Source organism: Eublepharis macularius, chromosome 3, assembly GCF_028583425.1.
Source record: "Eublepharis macularius isolate TG4126 chromosome 3, MPM_Emac_v1.0, whole genome shotgun sequence".
NCBI classification, from domain to species: domain Eukaryota; kingdom Metazoa; phylum Chordata; class Lepidosauria; order Squamata; family Eublepharidae; genus Eublepharis; species Eublepharis macularius.
The window spans coordinates 74,043,721-74,066,254 of NC_072792.1; the positions used below are offsets into that span (position 1 = coordinate 74,043,721).

At 43.4% G+C, this 22,534-nt stretch overlaps 1 protein-coding gene across 1 annotated transcript in view; it reads left to right on the top strand.

Moving 5' to 3' along the window:
- Window positions 1-22,534, top strand: part of POLA1 (DNA polymerase alpha 1, catalytic subunit) — a 399,534-nt gene that overhangs the window by 55,160 nt on the left and 321,840 nt on the right. The window contains exons 25-26 of the mRNA XM_054974131.1: window positions 5,453-5,602; window positions 13,063-13,185. Of these exons, the coding sequence (XP_054830106.1) occupies window positions 5,453-5,602; window positions 13,063-13,185 (273 nt within the window). The remainder of the gene's footprint in view (window positions 1-5,452; window positions 5,603-13,062; window positions 13,186-22,534) is intronic.

The following is a 22,534-nucleotide window of genomic DNA, read 5'->3' on the forward strand; positions in this document are numbered from 1 at the left end:
GGAGGGTAAGGCTTTGCTCCCCTTGGAGAGAGCTAGGTCCCTAAGGGGTCTGGTGTCCATGTTTAAGAGGAACCGTTTCCAATCCGTGCACGCTATCCAGTGCTTACTAGGTCATATGGCAGCGGCTACCTCTGTGGTTCCCTTCGCTAGGCTGCATATGCGCCCTCTCCAAAACTGGTTTGTGCGGAGGTACGATGCCATGCAGCACCCTCCGTCCCTCAAGCTTTCCATCCCAAGGGTCATCCTGTCCTCCTTGGACTGGTGGTTGTCTGATGGCAATTTATTTAAAGGGGCGCCTTTTGGCTATCAGCATCCTGACGTCACGGTGACCACTGACGCCTCTCTGCTGGGCTGGGGTGCTTATTGTGGTGATGTATGTGTGCAAGATGTCTAGTCTGAGAGGGAAAAGACCCTCCATATCAATGTGCTTGAACTAAGAGCCATACGTTTCGCACTTGTGTCCCTTACAGCATTTTTGAAAAATCGCCAGGTGTTGGTACAGATGGACAACACGACTGCCATGTACTACATAAATCAACAAGGGGGCACAGTGTCCATGGCGCTCTGCCGGGAAGCCACGCTCACTTGGCAATGGGCAATCAGGAATGTCGTGACAATTCGTGCATTACACGTGGCGGGGTCGGACAATGCCCGAGCGGATGCCCTGAGCAGGGTCCTTCTGCTGGACCACAAGTGGGAACTGAACGTAGAGTGCATTGGGCCGATCTTTCGGATGTGGGGTCATCCGGATATAGACGTGTTCGCAACTGCGGCGAATACCAAGGCCCGAATGTTCTGTTCCAGGGCAGGGAGCGACCCCCTCTCTATTGGGGATGCCTTCCAGTGTATGTGGACTCAGGGGTTGCATTATATGTTTCCTCTGTTCCCTTTGATTCCCAGGGTCCTGTGCAAAATAGAGGAGGACAGGACGGACTGCATCCTGGTGGCCCCCTTTTGGCCAAGGCAGGTTTGGTTTCCAAAGCTCCTGCGGATGTCCCAACCAACATATGTGAGTCTGCCCCCTCGGCAGGACCTTCTCCTGAACGGGAGCTTAGTCCATCACGACCCCAGGAAGCTGCACCTGACGGCTTGGCGGATTGTTCCTCCCCTGTAGGTTTTTCATATCGGGTACAGAAGGTCCTCCTGAATGCTCGCAGACCATCCACTAGGCGCTCTTATGCGGCCAAGTGGCGCAGGTTTGAAATATGGGCACTTGCTAAAGGAGTGGTACCTGCCAGCAGCCCCCTAGGGGTTATACTCGATTACTTGTGCCACCTGCGGGACCTGGGCTTGAAGGTTTCCTCTCTTAAGGTCCACCCTGCGGCTGTCTCTGCTGCTCACACTCGAGTTGATGGTGGTACAGTATTTTCTCACCCGAAATCCCGTCAATTCCTTAAGGGCATGTTCAACCTATACCCGCCTGTGTCAGCACCGGTACCTCAGTGGTCTTTGTCCCTGGTGCTCTCGTGGCTTATGTTGCCTCCGTTCGAACCTCTGGCAACCTGCCCCTTGGACATGTTATCGTACAAGGTATCATTCTTGGTGGCCGTAACTTCTGCTAGAAGGGTCAGTGAGCTGTCTGCGTTGCGATCTGACCCTCCCTTCCTGGTGTTTCATCCGAACAAGGTGGTCCTGCGTCCCTGCCTAGGTTTCCTGCCTAAGGTGGTGTCCGCTTTCCACCTCTCGCAGGATATTGCATTGCCTGCATTTTTTCCTCACCCTTCCTTGAAAGGGGAGAAGGCCCTCCATTCACTAGATTTGAAAAGGGCCATAGCCTACTATTTGGATAGGACAAAGGGCTTCCGATCAAGCCCTCACCTGTTTGTGTGCTTTGGGGCCAAGGACAAGGGTAACAGGGCTTCTTCACAGACTCTGTCTAGGTGGATCGTGACGGCCATTAGCAAGGCCTATTCCCTAGCTGGGGTGGCTTGCCCACTTCATGTCAGGGCCCATTCTACGCGGTCCCAAGCATCCTCCTCGGCACTCCTCAGGGGTGTGCCTCTGGTTAACATCTGCAAGGCGGCCACATGGTCCTCTGCAGACACTTTTGTGAGGCATTATGCCGTGGATGTCAATGCAGAGCAGGATGTTTCTGTGGCCAAGGCTGTCCTACACTCCCTTTTTTCCTAAGGGAGTCTTGGATGAGCTTCTTTGCGTACCTGCCAGGTACCCTTGGGTGAAATTGTATATATGTATCTGTATATATGTATATATTGAATATATATATTTATTGCACATGTTGTATAGATGTATATATATATATATATATCTGTGTATGTAGTTGTCATTGTGCTTGTTACACATGTGGAGTGTTATTGGTGTTGTATAATAATAAAATTGTGTTGGATTTCACCCCACCTTCCTTATTGTGTGAAGCTTGGTACTCTCCCATGTGTGGAAGCACAGAAGAACGAAGATGAAAACAGGGTTGACATACCTGTAACTTATGTTCATTGAGTTCTTCTCTGCTGACACACAACTCTCCCTCCTACCCCGCTGTGAATTCCAATGCACGGTGCTGTGATGACTATAACGAAAATTGGTGTCTTTGAAGGTTTAGGGCTATGTGTATTGGTTAAGCGGCGGCAAGGGAGAACTGAGGGAAGGGGCCGTTGGTCGCTGGAGGAGCATGTGACCGTTTGGGCGGGAAAACGGTCGCTGAGGCGCGCGACAAACGGCCCCTTCGGAGCTATAGAAGCTGTAGAAAATTCTCCGGCGGCTGGCCTGCGCCTGCGCAGTCCCCCATGTGTGTCAGCACAGAAGAACTCGATGAACATAAGTTACAGGTATGTCAACCCTGTTTTCTCATTCTCTTGAATGAAATGCCTTCTCAATTTAGATTGGCATTTAAAGCCTTGCTCTGTGTATTTTCTTTTTTTTTTAATAATATTTTTATTTTTTATTAACTACATTAACTAACAATATAAAGGGAAGAAAGGGAACAAGGGGAGGAAGGAAAAAAAAACAAAACAACTACAACATGTAACAACTATGCTACACAAAATGTTTTCCCTTCATACTGCCATTATTCAAAAGTTAAAGCTTTATGTTATATTGATGGAGTGGTTGACCTTACTAAATGCAAATTACAATTTAAATTCAAGTTAAGTTTTCCTTCCCCTCCTGGGTCCCGGACGCAATTCTCTCTGAGCAACTGCAGCTGCAGTGCTCGTTTCCTCCCCCCCCCTCAGACTTCTCCTTTCGTCTTGCTTGGTGCACTGAAATTCCGGATTTTTATCCTCAAAATCCCTTAGTTGATCTTCTGATAATATCTTGAAAGCTTGATCTTTGTGACTGAACCAGATTCCTTCCGGAAATAACCATTTGTACTTTATTCCACGTTCTCTCAGAAGAGCTGCGAACTTTTTATACTTAAAACGTCTTTTCCAAACTAGAAATGGGACGTCTTTCAATATCTTAACTTTATTACCCAAAAAGTCCAAATCTGCATTGTATGAATTATATAGGATAGCGTCCCGGATCCTCTTAGATGAAAAATCAATGATGATCTCGCGAGGCAGCTGACGCTTCATTGCATATTTTGAAGTAGCCCGACGGACTTCCAAAATGGCGCTTTTTACTTCTTTAGTTGCCCTCGCGGGTGTCGCCAGTAGTTCCGAGACCAGACCCCGTAAATCCTCATTTTCCTCCTCTTTCACATTCTGGAGGCGCAAAATTGTCTGTGTTCGTTCCACTTGTAGCCCGATCAGCTGGTTCTCCACCAGCTTAAGCTCTTTACTCGTAGCCTTCACGAGTGACGCACTTTCCCGAGCAGACTTCTCTGCCCCCCCCGCTGCTTCCTTAATGGTTTTCACTTCGCTCTCAATTAAGCCCACCCTTTGATCTGTTTCGTTCAGCTTGTCAACAAAGGGTTTTATGGCTTCACCAACCGCCCTCTGCACTACTTCCTCCAACGACTCTCCCTTCAGGGCAGCCGAAACTGACTTGCCCAGAGCGGGACTTAGTTTTTTCGTTGCCATTTTAGGGGGGGGGGAAACCGCCAACCAGATTCTGAAACTCAGTGAAGGGGAAGAACGAGCCTTCTTAGCTTCAGATCCCACCACTCCTTCGCGTGCGCTTGTAGTAACAGAAGGGATTCGCTTACTTGCAGGCTTTCGCCTAATTCTGCTCTTTGCCGTTTTCCATGGCCCGGCAGCACTCGATGCGCCGCGTACGTCTGCCGGCCTCCGTAGGGACAAACGGGCAATTAACCCCCCGCATTGATTCCAGGGGGCTCTTCCCGCAGCGTCCCGGACCCAGCCTCCCTCACTGGGAGTTTTGGGGGCTAATCTTCGCAGATCAGCCGCCCGGACAGGGTGCTCGGGCGCTTCCTCTCGGACCTGCGAAGAGGAGCGTCCGACATGGCTGAGAAAACGAAACCGAATCCGCTCTGTGTATTTTCTAGGTAAGATGGGTAGAAACCAGAAACTGGGCCTTCCTTGGTCACCTTATATATGGGATACCTTCCCCACTGTAGCTTGGCTTGTGCCAAAAACTTCTTTCACCCAGACATCCTGTTGATTATGTTGTCTTCTGTGGTGGTCACTGTCCCCTCCATTTAATCAGTTTGTTGATTGCAGTCTAATTATTCTAATTAATTTACTGAAACACATGCTGAACTGACAAATGTGATTTTTATACTGCAATTTTCTGTGTTGCCTTTTGATTTCATTAATACTGATTTGATTTTAATGGACTTTTAATTTCATTTTTTTCTGTGAGAAACCTTTTGAAAATGCAGTCCTTTCCCCTTAAGTTCTCAAATGAGTCCATAGTCATAGATTTCCTTTTAGGATCTTAAATAAGTTCTACTTGACTACCTTTTTTGGAAACTGGCACTCAAAACATTTTGCTGGTATAATCTCGGCTTTTAGGGTCTTAAAGCTTAGTGATAATGATGGGAAAGCTCCTTCTGCTTTGTAGTTAGCTCAAATGCTCTAAAATTTCATTGATAAAAATCTTAGAACGTTTTTTCAAGAGTTTTTTCCTGGCTTGTAATGTTGGGCTACTATGATCCTGTGAAAGTTGCATGACAGACTTCCCTGCTGCATCTCCTTTCCTGAAATTTATCCGTGTGCTCAGGGATGGTAGAGGAGAGCTGGGGGTTACAGTAAATCCTGATGGGCAAGTGTTGATTTCAGAGGTGGATGCTTTATCTGTAAAAAGTCTGCTCAGACTGCTAAGTCAGGAGGATGCGTTTATGAGTCAACAGTTACATTTCTTAACCCCCTGACATTAATGGTTGTCCAGGCCTTCTACCACTGCTATCAGCTGTCCCTCAAAGTTAAAAACCATTCTCTAGCAAAGCCCATAAATGTACTACTTAGCTTTTTACAAAACAGTGTAAGGCTCACCAGTTCTACCATATACTGATTATTGTGGCTATGATGGAAAATTCTTCTTCCCTTAGAAGTGATAAGTTATGATTGACTGTCAAGCAATGATTTTACAGGATGGAGAGCAAGAAGAAATTCCGGAATTGCCAGATCCATCCCTAGAAATGGGAATTTTGCCTAAGGAGATCAGGAAACTAGTTGAGCGAAGGCGTCAGGTGAAGCAGTTGATGAAACAGCCAGATTTAAATTCTGATCTCTACTTACAGGTATGGATAACAAAAACAAACCATTTATTTATTTAATGCATTTTTATCCCACCCTTCCTCCAAGTAGCTCAGGGTGGCACATGTGGTTCTTCCTTCACCAATTTTATCTTTGCAGCACCCTGGGAAGTAGGTTAGGTTGAGGGATTGACTGGTCCTGGATTTCATGGATTTGAAATTCATGGATTTGAATCATTCATGGATTTGAATCAAGGTCTCCTTGGTCCTAATCTGTGGGAATTTAGCAAGTGTTTTCATTCCAGTCATGAAAGAGTTAAACTGTTTGTGTTACCTACTTAATTAGTAAACATACTTTGAATGTAACCATTAGAGCTTCGAATAAGATTCCCGCCATAGAAAGGGGAGTCACTAAGCATAATTAAGTAAGACTAGGATTTTCTATTGGGCAGTTAGTTTATTGGGGGCAATTAATTGATGCTATATACTGAAGTTTTATTGCTCTTTGTTCACTTCTTCTTCTTCCACTTCTCCTTCCACTACTTCACTTCATCTTGACTCTAAGTCACTTATCTAGCAAGATGTAGTCAGCTTAGCAATTTATTATTTTCTCCAAATGTAACCCTAATGTTTACCCTTTAGTACAGTATTTTTACAGAGCTACACTGGAGTGTGTGTGTGAATCTATTCTCATTACTTCCAGTGTGCAATCTTTGCACAAACTCTGCTATATTTTCCTACATATTCCAACACTAATCACTGTACTGTCTGGTTATCAAATACCTTTCCAATGCCTTATTTAGGTTGCAAAGTGGAAGTGTTAGCTTTACTAGAAGGAGAGGTGAGGGATTATGATTATACTTTTTCAATCAATTTATTGTTTTGACCATGGGTAGTAAGATAAATGTATGTACAAAAGTCTAGTAACAAAACATTCAATTTTCTTTAAAACAGTCTGTCGCATGGGTATCTAGGTTAGTCTTTTGGCTCCTAGGGCAAATGAGGCCACCTTCTCTATTGTTGACCTCTCCCACTTAGAAGTAAACACTCAATTTAATGTTGGCTTGGCCGAAAGTCAAAACAAGAAAGGAGCAGAGCCAAACAAATGCAACTTTTGCTTCCCTAAAAATAGAACAGTATGTAATAGGGAATGTTCTCCACAGTGTCCTCATTACAGATACAGTGCCTTAATGAATGAAGAATGCTCCTATAACATCTTTCTAGAGCAACAGAGGGCATTTGTTGAAATATATTTTCCAGTATTTATGAAATGTCCATAGGATAGAAGCTATCCTCTTTGGGAAAGTGTTGAGGTCAATAGAGTGATTTTTATCGTTGTGATAATTTTTGTCATGCTAAGAACTAAACTCAAACAAATCACACTAGGTAAAGACATTCCTCAGTCTGATATTTGGTAGCCGGTTGCTTAAAAAAGAATACAACCCAAAGGACTCAAACAATATACCTGTCCTTAGGATTCATTCATTCAATGTTCTTCGAAAACATTTTAGGTAATTTGTCTCTGATTGTAATTTGAATTCTGAATTAGCAGTTTGAAAATATGGAAATATTCCAATTTAGCTTTTAGGAGGCTTCCAGGTATACCTTTATTAATTGCAATAAAGTTCTGGATTTATTTTGTACACTAAATCTGAGTGCTATGGTGTCTCTCAGTGTATCATGTACCATACAGAATTAGAGAATATATTCTGGTTTCAAGAATCTTGGTATGGGGGCTGTCCTGTGATGGGATACAGAAATGATGTGAAAGAGCTGCCTCCTGGTGCTGAAGAGCATTGAGTCTGAGGCCTTGATCATGACCATCCTGGAGGAAGCGAAGGGCCTCTGGTGCCTCTGCTGCTGATGCACTGGTTTTCTTTCTGTGTCACCACTTGTGGAAGACTTTCCAAGTGGCTTTGTTGATTCTGTGCGTAGAGGGTCTTCTAAATGCCAAGACCACCCTGATGACATTTTCTGGGTAGCAGTGTCACTTTAGCATACTCCTTTCAGTTTCCCTGTGGAGAAGTGTAGCCACCTGGATCAGGATGAAACAGAGGACCCTGTAGGAGAATGTAGTGAGCCACCAGAGTGAACCACAGCAATTCTTGTGCTATTGCTACCAGGTCAGAGAACCAGGGTGTCCCTGACCAATGGGGAGCAATGAAGATGACCTCTGGTGCATCTCTTCATCTCCTGCTGAATGCCCTGACAATGAGTGGTGTTGGGAAAAGTGTAAAGGAGTCCCTTTGGTCTGGGGGCTGAAAGCACATCTGCTGTCTCTACCACTTCTGTTAGAAATCTGGAGAGGGATCTTGGTACCTTGTTGATTGAGGACGCAAAGAGGTCCAGGCAGGGTAAGCCTATCCTCCTGGAGACCACCCTGCTCCCTGGTATCCAGGTCTTGCTGACTGAGACAATCTGCTCTCAGGTTGTAGATGCCTTGGAGGTGTTGAGCTTGCAGACAGGCTTGAAAAGTCACTTCCTTCTGGAGGGAATGAGATCTTGTGCCTTTCAGATGGTTGACATGAGACTTTGTTCTCATGTTGTTGGTAAGGATGAAGACATGATTGTGTTTTGTCACCTATTAGAAGCAGAGTAGTGTGACTTTGATTGCTCTTAACTCCAGCCAATTGATGCTGTGCATTTTCTCTATATTGCACCACTTCCCTTGGGTGATTAGGTGCTGGCAATGTGCTCCCTAATCAAGGAGGCTGGCATCTGTGGTGATTTCCAGTCTGCATGGCTCCAGAAAGGGGATGTTGCTCCTAAGATGGGAGCATTGGAACCACCATTGGAAGGAGCATACTGGGTAGAACAGTGATGTCTTTGTTACAATACTGAAGGCTATCCATTTGGGGCAGTAAGTGGTTTTACCCCCTTCAGAAGTGGAATTGGGCCCATGGGACAGTTTCCATGCAGGTGATCATGTGCATCAGGGTCATCAGATCTACCACTGTCATACGTGTAAAGGGAGCAATTACTGCCCTGAAGTTGAAGTGTCTTTTTCTGGAAAGGAGAGAGGGGATCATGTCATGTTAATTGATATGCCTAGATGAACGATGGTCTGTGGTGTGAGAATGCTCTTCTGCTGGTTTACTAAGAACTGTGGGAGTAGAGAGCCTGTGAGATTGTTTGGGTGTCCTGCAGGTCCTGTGATGTGGATGGTGACCTGATTAGTGCCTGAGGATAAATGTGCAAGCCGTGAGTCCTAAGATGGGCCACAACTACAGCCATTCACCTGATGAAAACTCCTGGGGGATGGAAGGAGAGGATACCTGAATAGCAATGCTCTCTGTTAGAAGTGTTAGTGATTATAGGCAAAGTGAAGGTATTCACTGGAGCTGAGATGTATTAGTACTTGTAGACAAGCCTTCTTGAGATCTATGAAGGCTAAGAAGTCCTGTGCCTGGAGAGGCTCCGCTGTGGATCAGAGGGTCTCCATGCAAAATCTCTCATTAGTCTGTTGAGGCGCTTTGACTACAGAATTACCCTCTAATTACTGTTTTTCTTGGAGATAGATCAAGATGGGTAGCTATGTTAGTCTGTCTGTCTAGCAGTAGAAAAGAGCAACAGTAGCAGCTATAAGACTAACAAAATTTGTGGTAGGATATGTGGTAGGTATAGCTTACCACAAATTTTGTTAGTCTTTAGGTGCTACTGCGCTCTTGTTTTTCCTGGGTACAAGATAGAGTAGGTCTCAAATTTTTTTGCATTCTCTGGTATCAGTTCTATGGCTTGGATCTCCAGCAGGTGACTGATGGCTTGGAGCATAAGATTGATGTCATTGTGGCTTGTTGGATCTTGGGAATGTCAGAAGATTTTGGGAAGAAGATGGCCTAGCTTTTTTCTTTTCCTTGGTTACACCAAGACTTCATCCTGCGTAGTATTCTTGGAGAGTTTCTCTTTGTGGTTTGAGACAGTAGAGAGGCTGTTTTTTGGACAGGTGATCCACATTCCAGTGTTTCCACCATAGGTCACAGCAAAAGACAATTTGGGAGGCTAAGGCGTGAGCATAATAATGTATGGCATCCAGGCTGGTGTCTGCAGGCAGTTCGGAGGCCTCTATTAAAGTAGATTTTGTCTGATCCTTGCTGGGTTGAATCCTGCAAGAGTTCCTCTGCCCAGAGAGTGGAGACTCTGGATGGCAAGTGTAGAGGCCTCATGGGCATTTTGAGGGAGAACTTGTTCTTTCTGTTAATGATCTCTCAGAGTGTTTTTCTCATCCTTGGGGAGAATCTCCCAGAAACACCAGCAACTAGGGCATCCACTAGAGGTGCTTTCAGGGCTTTTGTAGTGGAGGAAGGGAAGGATATACATTCTTTTTGCAACAGATTAAACCTTTCTCGTTGGCCAGCGAGGCCCACTTGCTTTTGAAGGCCTCATTGAAGGAATCCAGAAAAGGAACGATAGTGGTTGATGACAAAACCTAGGATGTCCACTATTAAGAGCTAGTCCTGTGAATCTTAAGTTGGCACATGAACTTCCCTAGAAAGCTTGAAGATTCCTCCCACTGGAACAGCATTGCTGAGGCTGGACCAGAAGATGTTGTTTCTGCCTCCATCCATTCCCTTTCTTCCCTATCTGAAACCATGGAGTCTGATGCAGAGTTGAAATGCAGTGACTACAAATGGCCAGAGGGGCAGAGCATCCAGGACCAGGACCGAGGATGGGGATGAGCACTAATGTCTTGGTCTGTTGGGTTTAGAAAAGTTATGATGGCAGGCTCAGTGGGTGGTTCTGGGATCTGTGGAGTAAAAACCCTCCAAGGAATGGCACTGACATCTGCTGAACCTCTTTTTGCCTCCTCCTGGGAGGGGAAGGGGAAGAAAAAGAGTAGAGAGAGGGGGAGGAGGAATCCTTATCCCTTCTTCTATGCATTTTCCATGTCTTTCCCCTTTGAGATTGATTTTAATGTTTTTCGCTGCTCTTTTTAGTAAAGCAGGCACATAGGTCTGGGTGGAGTGAAGCCCTGTTAATGATGATGGGTGAGGAGAAAAGGGAAGAGCCACCCTCTGAAGTCAAATGTAGCACCTAACCTCCCTCTTCGCCCTCTCGGGCTCTCTTCCTACAGATGAGGCTGGTGGTGGTGGTGAACACCCTTTCGGCACTTGTACTTGCCAGGGTCTCCTGGCCTTGTGAAGTCAACTTGGTGAGAGGCAACAGTTTGAAAGAGCTGTGTGTTTTTCTGCCAACAGGGTTATCCACCACTGGTGGTTCAGAGAGGGAGGGAGCCTGCTGTCCACTCCCTGTCCCTGCTGGGACTATGGCAGGGGAGAGGGGAGAAGCACTGACTGCCCTCATAGAGGCTTGTTCTGGGGCTACTGAAGGCAAAGCTGCTGTGTTGTCCTGCTGCAGTGGCTCAGCTTCAGTGGCTGCCTTGTGGTGTTCTGTTGTTACCCAAATAGCAGGGGTCTCCTTGGGAGCTGGGGGAATTAGCATAGAAGGAGAAACATGAGAGGGGGTAGAAGACAAACAGGTGGGTATTCAGTATGAAAGGCTTTTATTAGAGGAGCAATTGTACAGAATACATACAACACACACAGGGCTAACTAGGTAATCTGTGGGGAAACGTAAAAGCTGTTCCAGGGAGAACCTGTAGTTAACAGTTTTGAAGAGGAAGGTTCCATGGAGGCAGCAGTGAAGACAGACAACCAGCACTTCATGGACAGAGGTGGGGAAGGCTCAGACGTATCTGAGGGTGTGTGGGTAGATCCAGAACACACACACTGACCACAGTGCTGAAGAACCCAGTTATACTGTGGAATGTACCCTGGGGCAGAATCGCGTCTTCTGCCCCCAAGACAGTAGCTTAAAGTCTGTCTTCAGAGGTGAGACAATGAATTAGGAAAGGCCTGCTTGTGCATACCTTGGCAGAACTACAGGCAAAAATAGTGATTGATGACCCATGATATTTGGATGGGAAGGGCTTATCAGGTCCCTCTGAATAGCCTAGATTGGAAAGTAGGATGGGGGGAGATTTGGAGAGGTATGGATGAGATTAAGCAGGAGATTCTGGAAGATCTCTTTTGTCTTAAATCCAGGGTGTGAGGCTGATAGTCTTGCCTCATGACTCACATTCCAGTATTTTTCCATCTTCACATGGAGGTGGGAACTGTTCTGCTTAGCCAGGCAATGTGCCATGTGCTTGAAGCATATGGGGAAAAGGCTTATGATATGTCCATATTCATAAGCTATGAGGGAGGGTTGGATTGCTAACCATGTTTGGGACAGCTTCTTTTGTGCTGCTGCTGCTACTAGTGAAAGAGGCGGAGGGAGCCAGTCTCTTTAGATGTTCTGCCGTTTCGTCTTGTTTTTCCTTTAATGAGGAGAGAGACCTGTGGAAGCACATTCATCCATAGAACAAGCAGAGCATGGACTTTGGGGGTCTAGCGCCTCCTCAGGATAGTGGAAGCCTTTGCAAAAAATACGTGTCTGTCCTGCCCAGGGAGCAAGGAGGAGGCACAAATGCATAGAAGGATACGTTCCTCTATTGAAGGAGAATCCTTGTTTTCCTTCTTTGGTATTTCCAAGATTTCAGGATTCTTTCAGTAAACTGATCAGCTTTCAGTATAGTGGATTGTACATGGTATTTCTTGCTGCCATATGCTAACACCCTTCTTAATTGTTTGATTGGACTTGCTTAATATTAATCAAATATGAATACTTTTTCTGCTGAAGACAATTAGCTTTATTGTAGCTGATACATGATTAATCCATCTTAAATAAATTGCTTAATAAACACGTTAAGCCTACTTGTGTATAGGGGAAATATTGTCACATAAGAGGCAGAAAGTTTCTTTTTAGAAGTAGAGGTAGGGACGAATTTTTCACTGGTAATCTTGGATATTGCACCATTAATTTGGAAATTTTAAAAGGTGGCAGGTAGGACACCCTCTTCCTTTCAGAGCTAAAGTATTATTTGCTGATACACCAAAACTGGCAACCCTAATCTTCCTGATCTGTGCACTCTAAGCACAAACAATCTGTGATGGAGATTGGTCCTTTGTATTTTTGTCTATAGAGCCAAAAACAGGCTTTATATTGACAAGAGTTTACTTTTTTGGGATATCTCTGTTTTCAAACGAGCAGCAGTTGATAAGAAACTGCATCTAAATTCTCATTCCACAAATTTAGTATTATTTGTCGTAGCCCAGTCTTCTAGTATAGTTAGGAAGCATAGTATATAATTCCACTGCTATGATTTAGTACACTGATAGCCTCTAATTGTCAGGATGACATCCTCTTCTTACATAAGGAGAAATTAATGCATAAACAGTTAGATAGTTGCCAGTAAGAACAGTATAAAAATGGTGATAATAGGTACCCACCATATCAAGTTACTTTTTAAAACTTCAAATGAAATGCTATCTTATATGGAATATTATTTCTTGTCGAAGCACCAGTTATGCTTTCTGTTTTTGGAAATGAGAAGCAAAACATTATGTTGTTGTTCTATTTTAATGCCTGTTTGTGGTCTCTAATGTGTTGACCATATTTCTTTTCAGTATGATATCAGGCAGAAGGCTTTGAAGCTAACAGCAAATAGCATGTATGGTTGCCTTGGATTTTCCTACAGCAGATTTTACGCAAAGCCTCTAGCTGCTTTGGTGACGTTCAAAGGCAGAGAGGTGAGTCAATAGTCAAAACAGTGTTCATTTTGTGTTAGTGTGTATACTGTAAATTGCAAAACTGACAGAAGTGAATAACATTTAGATCAATGGTCTTCAATTTACAATTTGTGACACTTGAGTGGATTATGGAACCCCATCTGATGAGTTGTGAGCCTCTGTAGAACTACCTTTTTGTTTCTGCTGCTTTTTAGAAGGACCGGGGGCTAGTGCATATGCTTAAAGAATAGGGGAGCCACACCACTACCTCTTTCTTTCTACACATGCTACAAGGAGCAAGCAGGGAGAAGATGAGCAAAGAAAAGAAAAAAGCTAAAAACTTATTTATGTGACATTGAGTGTAAAATAGCTTTTTCTTTTATATTCATTTAATATTTTTATACTACTCATTTTCCTGTAAGGATTCAAAGTGGTTTACAAGAAAAGTTAAAAATAAATCACAACATTGAACATAAAACAGCAAAAATAATTTACAGATACATAAAAGCATTCCAGTTTAGTCAGCCAGCTAAATTGGTTAATAAACATTAAAACCCTAAAGTGCTATCAGAAGTCTTCTTAAAGCTCTGTTCTTCTAATGACCAAAAGGGCAGGGGCTTGTCTGACAAAACCAAGCAGACTGTTCCACAGTGATGAGACAGTGACCCCCCAAAAGCCTGAAACTGTGGAAGTGACAGAGCACCTAGAGGGGAAGGGACTACCAAAAGTTTCTGCTGCGCTAAATGCGCAGGTACATGTGAGGAGAAACAGGCATTCAAGTATGCAGACCCCAGGTCATGAAGAACTTTATAGGTTAAAAAAAGGGGGTGGGGGGTAAATTTAGAAGAAAACGTTACATGCCTGCTGCAATTGGAGGTTAATATTAGTGTTTAAGCCAAATGTGTTAACCAGATTGGGTGGGTGGGTGGAGATACTGATTTAATTAAAGCGGATTAAGCTATATTGATTGGGGATGGAGCCACAGAAGAGTGGCTTAAGGAAAATGGAGTATTGTACAGTGTAGATGTATGTATGATTGAATTACTGTGCCGGAATTAATGCTGAATTAGTTGGAAAGTACTCACTACTGCTGGTGACACACTGTCGTTAGTCGATCCCAGTCCTCTGGGGACAAGGGAGGTATGGTGGTGGGACTTGGTTTAAGTTGAGAAGGCCATGGAGATATGATATGGCTTGGCGGCCTTCTAACCTACGTCCCATCCAAGATATGCTGGTGATGGAGCTAGGAAAATTAGCCCCATTTCGACACTGATGTTATGCAGTGCCAGGTCCATAAATAACAAAACCGCAACAGTGCAAGACTTCTTTGCAGAGAATGATATGGACCTGGTAGGCGTGACTGAAACCTGGGTAAGGGAGGGTGAAATGGTTGCCTTGAGAGAACTGACCCCACCCCCCTGCCCCCAGGATATTCGGTCCTCCGTCAGTCCCGAACTGGAGGCCGGGGGGATGGGGTGGCGATCCTTGCCAGAGAGTCTTCTTCCTTCGGGCCACTCCCCATTCCCAAGATCTGTGGCATTGATGGTTGATGGAATGGTTCTTGTGTCCCTGCAGCGTAGGAGAAAGGTTAAAGAACAGAGTAGATGTGCTTTCTTGTTCCGAAGTGTTTCCAATCTCCGGGTCTGTTGGAATGTTTCCTCCCCGTAGAGGTGTTCGATGTATTGTCGAAGGCTTTCACGGCCGGAGAACGATGGTTCGGCCGGAGAACGATTGTTCTCCGGCCGTGAAAGCCTTCGACAATACATCTGTGGCATTGATTGTATAGGCCTAGTGTGGGGTGCCATGGTCAGACCACTTGGTCCTGAAGGCTCAGCTGGATGTGCCACCTCCCCCCTTGCAAGGGCAGTGAGCTGATTTATGCTCATCCACAGAGACTCATGGATCCGATTGGTTTCCAGAATGCTCTGTGGGATCCGATGCTTCACGGTGGTTTGTTGGATGAGCTGGTGGAGGACTGGCAAGGCCAGCTCTCCGAAGCCATCAACAAGAACGCTCCCTGTTGCCCTCTTCGTCCTCGTATCCGACGGGCTCCTTAGTATACAGAGGCACTACGGCGGAAGAAGCGGGGACTAAGATGGCTTGAGTGAGTGTGGTGGCAATCTTGTGACGAACATGCAAGATCATCTTATAGGACGCTTATGAAATCCTATGAGGTGGCGGTGAAGACTGTGAAGAAGGAATTCTACATGGCCTCCATTGCGTCAGCTAGCTCACGCCCAGCAAAATTGTTTAATGTGGTTCATTTGTTGGTTTCCTTGACGGATGGAGACCATCAGCTTTTGAATTTGGATATTAGCTGTGAGGCTTTTGGGAGCTTTTTTGCTGATAAAATCCTGTCTCTCTGCCATGATTTTCCAGCCACAATTGAAACAGTATGTGAGTTGGAGACCCCTTGGCCGTCTTCTGGGCCAATATTTGATCGTTTCAATCCACTCTGTAGGGACGAGATCGACAGGCCCTACGTGCCGTGAGACCTATCATGTGCCTCCTGGACCCGTGTCCGTCATGGCTGCCAGCACATCCTGGCACGCAGCTTCTAATTCCTTCTTGATCTTACAATAAGCATGGTTCATATCAATCTTTTTTTGTTGCCATCAGAAGTATTCTGCTCAGTGTTGCTAATTACTTGCCAAGAAGTGTGCTGCACCTCAACTACATTTTTTTAGGCTACTGACAACAGGTTCTTCTCGTCATCGAGTAGTGGCTCTTTCAGCTCTGTCAGATTCTTCATGGCAGCCAATATGTCATATCTCTTGGCTTGCTTGGCCAGCTGAGTTTTCTTCAGCTGCTTGCAGTCCACCATCTTCTTTACTTTTGGGGTGGTGCTGAGGAGAGTTTGGTGGTGGCCTTTTATGCCCCTTTTCCTCACTGTGAAGAGAAAGGAAAGGCTATGCAAGGGCAGGATGCAAGTGGCCAAAGTTGGCTGGTGCGTGAGACTGCAATGTAAGGGCTGATACTCCTTGAATTCAAAATTTGTACATCGTTCTCTTTCTATCTCAACCCCACCCCCACCCCCAGCACTCACACTCATGCCGCTAAGGCTGCTGTTATAATGACAAGAATATTTCTTGGCAAAAGTGGTGGCGGTGACAAGATGGGAGTGTGCATGCTGGTTTGTTCTTCCATTGCATGCTCAATTACTTTTCTCAGGAAGTGCAAATTGGAGTCTAGCATATAGTTGGCTGGAAGCCTTTTGTCTTGTGATGGTTTCTTTAACAGTGAAGGCGCTTCTGCCTCCTTCAGTGATCTGGGGAAAACTCCTCAGCCTCCTCAGCCAACTGGGTATTAATCTTTGTAAGTAGCTCCTTCCCCTGACAAGATTTCAGCAGCTAATGTGATGCCTTCACAATACCCAGAACACTGATGGGGAGCACCAGGCTGAAAACATAAAATAAAAAATCATAAACATTTGCTATTTTATCTGTTTCCAAACTAGCATTTCAAGTCAGATTGGAGCTGATTTTTATCAGTGACGAATCCTGAAGACGTCACAGGCAGTCTCCAACACTCTGTCACATTGCAGCTCTGTTCTTGGAGTTGTTAATGGCTGAATTACACTAAAAATGTGTAGGTGTTAGTAGCTGACATGTTAGTAGCAAAGAAGTATTGTTTTGTTCTTTCATTCGAAAGCGTATCTGTTTCAATACTGTTTAGTTTATAACAAGTTTATGGTGCCTGAATACAATTAGTAATAGCACAGTTATATACTCTTAGCAGATCTCAGTGCTGTATATTGACTGAACGTATCATTTGAGAATAGTGGTATGGTAATTGTGCAGATTTTTCACTAGATGGCGATACAGATCTTGTCTTTATTAAAAAATTAAGATACTTCTAATCCTTAAATGGTGGTCCATATTGCATCTAATTTGATCTCCAACAATCACACATTCCCTGCATTATGATATATTAGAAAAATTAACTGAGAATGTATGACTATTTATATTGGAAAGTTAATGGTAGTTACTTTTGCTTCATGTTAAAATTTTATAAAAGGCTTGGTGGCTTAGGCTTAGTTTCCACAGTTAGCAGATGAGGTAGTAAATCTGTATCTGTGCTGTACCTCTTCAGGCTGCTAGCAGAACTCATAAAGTGAAGTGTTTAACCATTAAAAAAATGTGTGCACACTAAAGAGTACAGTATTGGGCTTTTTAAAGCATCTATAAAGCCCAGCTGGTCTAGTAAAGAAACAAACTGAAAGAGCCAGACTGGGCCACATTAGAAGGCAGGCCCAAGAGAGAGAAGGTTGGATCTTTGCTTTCCTGCTTTCTGTTTCTTTCCTTAGCTGAAGCCCTGCCTAAACTGGGAAATCAATTTAGCATGGCTACTTACAACTGAACAGACACTGATTTAGGGGCCAAACTATGCAGCAAAATCCAGTGCCAACTTTGCCCCTATAAGCATCAGCACTTGGTGTAATCAACCAAGTGGACAATGACTTATATATTGTAGTTGAAGCAGACCAACAAGTGACTATACTTGACTATACTTAAATCCTAAACAGGGCAACACACACAGACCTGTGGGTTAACATGCTCCCAGGTGTTGGGTAAGGCATTTGACTAGTCAAAAACATCCGATCAAGTGACTGTTTTTAAAGTATATTAAACTTTATTGTAACAAAAGATACTTGCTTAATAAAAGTTTGATATTCATGCTAACCTATAACAACAACTTGATTGTTATTGAGAAACTATGAAATACAGTTTTAACAAATATAATTATTATCTAACAATGTCAGGTGAGATTTCCATAATATGAATTATTAAGTGAACATTTTATTTAGATTTTTGTTTTTACTTTGGAATATCATAGTCAGCCGATAGCTACAACTTGAAAGAGTATAAAAAGAAATTGTTAAAGTAATTTTTTCAAAAACGGATAGCTTTTAAAGGAAGCAGGCTAATTCTTCTAGACCCAAGTTCAGTCTTATAGAAGCTATAAAGACAACAGTGCTGGATTACACAGAAACCAAGGTATTCCAAGGTATTCCTTGGTTTCTTCAGCAAGAAAGATGTCATCCTAGGCAGTCCTAAGCAGTGGACTTGTGCCACTATTGGGTTGCTGTTTGGAGATGCCTGCTGTTATAGCAGGTGACCTGTAGGATAAGCTTTGCTAAGTTGCTCGAGTTGCCTCCAATTACATCAAGGAAAGGAGGCAAGCAGCCCTCACTCCTGTCCTTGGTAACCAAAGACACCATAGTAAAATAGGGCGCTCCCTACATGATGCCACTCTTTGTTTTACGAAATGTTTGATATGAGTCAAGTAACAATAAATTATGCCAATTGTATTCCCAGGGCATTTTTTTCATCTAAGATTATGCAGAAGATATTCAGAGAATAGGTAGAATATAAGGATATGCCATTGTCCATTCTAATACATTTTTTAAAACAGATGCTTGGGTTGGTCAAATCGCAATTGCCAGTAGTAGTAAAATGGAGGCATATGCACTATATGCATTCAAATTTAACCATATAAAATAAAGTAAAATAGGATGGGTGAGATAAGGATAATATAGCACCATGTGTATTTTCTTAGAGTGCTAGTTTACACAGGAACAACTGTATCTAGGAGCAATCAGTTGCTAGGCCTGATCAGTTTCAGGTGATTAGCCATGTTGTTCGGCAGTAGAACAGCAAAATTCAAGTCCAGGAATACCTTAAAGAACAACAAGATCTTTCAGATACAAGCTTTGAGAGTGAAAAATTTTGTTGGTCTTTAAGGTGCTACTAGACTCTAATCTTGCTGTAGGCCTGATCAGTTGCTAAAGGTCCAGTCAGAGGGAAATTTATTTTAGTTATTTGTTATTTATAGTTTGCCTTTCTCACTGAGATTCAGGATGGATTATACTATTGTAAGTTAATACCGACAATAGGATGGGACATTCAATAAACAATGCAATAGGATTTGGATTGCAGAATTCTGAACAGAACTAAAACAAAGCGTTAAATGATCACGTTAAATTATGCAGAAATTACTTATTAGGATCCTACTGATAGCAACAGACAGTATGAACTATATACAATAGTAGAGTCCACAGTCCCTAATCCTTTACCAAAGTATCTTTTGGAACCATTTTGTTACAGTACAACTCCATTATCTGAGGGGAAAAAGCTCTCCTGAATAATTCAGCTATGCATGGTTTGTAGAAAGCCAGAAGAGTGGGGGCCTTCCTGACCTTATCAGGCAAGGCCATTCCATAAGGAGGGGGGAACAACAGAGAATATATGTGTACAGGCAGTTGTTGATTTTGCCCATTTGCAGGATGGCACCTGCAGAGAAGGCCTTACTCAAATGAGCAAAACTGTTGTGGGGGAACATGGGGGAGAGACAATCCCATGGATATAAGGGGCCAAGGCCATGAAGGGCTCTGTATGTAGCAGCCAGTTCTGGGATTTGAGCCTGGTAATTGATAAACAGCCACTGGAGTGACTGCAGAGGGGTAGTGACATACATGCTGTGCCTAGCTCCCAATTATATAACCGAGCTGCAGCATTCTGGACCAACTGGTGTTTCAAAGTTGACTTTTAGGGAAGTCCTTTATAGAGTACATTACAGTAGTCTAGTCTTGATGTTTGTGGATTCAGGTGCCTGGATGCCTGCACAGCCATGTCAAGGTAGGGGGCCATTTTGAAGGTTATACTGAGTTGGACAAAAGCATTTTGCATTGATTTAATGCACAAGTTAATTGTATTAACTTATTTCTCCAGCAGAAATGTTGGATCTAGTACAACCCCATGGCTCTTAACTGAGCCAGCAAGTGTCAACTGAACCCTGGAAGTGGGAACATAATGTCTTTCAAGATCTCTGTCTTCTAGCCAGCATTACCTCTGTCTTTCCAGGGATTACTTTCAATTTGTTCACATTAGCTGTTTAACCGCAGCAGCCAGGTAGTGATTCAAGACCTGTACTTCATCACCAGAAGATTTTTTAAAAAATTTAAATTCAAACAATTTAACATACATTATAACATACAGATAATTGCAAAATGATTTTAATACATTGATTATAAAAATAAACTAACTGTATATAGCATGTCTAATATGCTAACATTGAATATTGTCTCTTGTATGCTGTTAACTATGATAGGTAGCCTCATAGCATTGTGAATTAAGATTATAGTTAAGATTAGAGAGAGCTTTGTTTTTTGTAACTGTATGTTTTGTCTTGTTATTAAAACTTAATATCTATGAGTGTCTAATATGGTGATTTACTAGTTGTGAGTCGTTGCTAGAGAGGTATTCTTAAAACGGATACCACTTTTCTAAGAAGTTTGATAATTTGGGATAATTTGCAGATTGTTGTAATCTGTCATCACCAGAAGATTTGAATAAGGAGATACAGAGTTGAGTATTGTCAGCATAGTGATGACAGTCAACCCCCAAACCATAAATGAACTGTCTTACAGGTGTTTCATAGAGATTGAAGAACCCAGAGGATAGGATTTTGTGCAATCCTTTGAATCTGGTCTATTTAGTTCTGATTGCAGAAACGAAGGGAAAGTATCTATATGTCTAATTCTGAACTTGGCCTCGGAGAGCAAATAAAAAAATCTGTACAGTAGGGCTAGGCACAGAAAGGAGGGGATTTATCTGGGGAGAGAAGCCCCATATTTGCAGAAAAATGAAGTATTAAAATATTTATGCTGTGGGGTTAAAAAAAATCATAGAAGCAGTGCCTACCACCTTAATACCATCCAAGGTTTTGTGAGATGTGTGGTGAGATCTCCGGCCATTTGGGACAGTCCCAAATTACATTATCAAAGTTTCCATCCTTTGGTTGGCTGACAGTGGGCAGGGACTCTAAAAGGTAAAGATGGGATGGAAGGAAGCAGTGGAAGGGAGGTAAAGCTGTTGAGGGGAGGAATATACAGGTTTGGGTAGGTGGGAGGGATTGAAGGTAAGAGAGGTTTGGGGATTGAGAGGAAAAAGAAAAGGAGGAAGAATGAGATCCCCCCCATGTTAGTCCTTGTGAGTCCCCTCTTGTAATGCCCAATTAGGGCAAAACAAGTATTTCCTGTGAACTAGCAAGAATTCTACTGCTGATTGTCTCCGACTCAGTTAAGAGCCATGGGTTATTCCAGTTCCTGCATTATTGACAGAGAAGCAATTTAATATAGCTGCAAAACACTTTTCCGGCTTCATTTAGCCTGAAGGATGGCCCCCTACCTTGATGCAGCTGACCCAGCCATGTAGATCCATGCTAGAGTACATTAGGGTTAGACTATTGTAATGCACTCTGCATGGGTCTGTCCTTAAATGTCAATTCAGAAAGTACACAATGCCACAGCCTGGTTACTATCAAGTGATAGGTGGAACATGCTTGTCATTCTATTGGTTACCAATAAGTTAATGTGTTACCAGAAATGGTCTCCTTCCATAAATATGATTTATGGGATAATTAGCTAGCAAGGAAGATGGCTATACGAGAGGCGGTAACTGGAATCTACTACCTTTGTATACCAGGTCCCTTCCTACAATAAGACAAGCGAGTCTGGTGCTTCATATAAAACAATAACTTTTTATTGAACACAAGAACTTCATGCGCATACACACCAATTACTGGGGAAAATAATCACACGCACACACAGAGTCCTAGGAAATATAGCCAGAGATTTGGGAATAGAGCAAGAGGGAGTAATTATATCTACCTATCCTGGAGCAGGGGATCCAGTCCGCGTTGAGGAGGGAGAGAGAAGAGTGTCAAACGGCCAGCGTCCTCGGCAAGGCAAGAGGCTTAGAGCAAACCTCAAGAGAACAGCGCTCGTGGATCCGGAAATGTGTTCAAACGTGTTCAGAGAGAGAGAGAGAGAGAGAGAGAGAGAGAGAGAGAGAGAGAGAGAGAGAGAGAGAGAGAGAGAGAGAGAGAGAGAGAGAGAGAGACTCAGGGAAGTGACCCTAAGGGAGAAGCCAGGAAGCTTGCACGATTTGAATGAGGCCAGGGCTTACCTTTATAGGTAAAATGTGCCCTGGGGTGGGGGAGAGTCTGCCTAGCAGGACAAAGGCACCAACGGCTAGTTCCTGGGTCGGACAAAAGGCTCAAGTACTTTGATTGATAGCTGCCGGGGCATATGAATACAAATGTATTCATATAGCGCTACACAAAAAGGACAGTTTTCTTTTTTTTCTTTTTTCTTTTTTTTAAATGTTATTAGGTGAGTACAAATTACACATATAATTTTCAATTGAAAAAACCTAAATATCGATTTCCCCCCACCCTCTCCCTCCCCCCTTTTTCAGAGACTTCCAACAGCTTTCCAACCCATATCTTATTCTATAACTTACTTATGTATTCTCTCTATGTATTATATATTTCCTATTACATTAATAAACTAAATAGTATCCCTTAA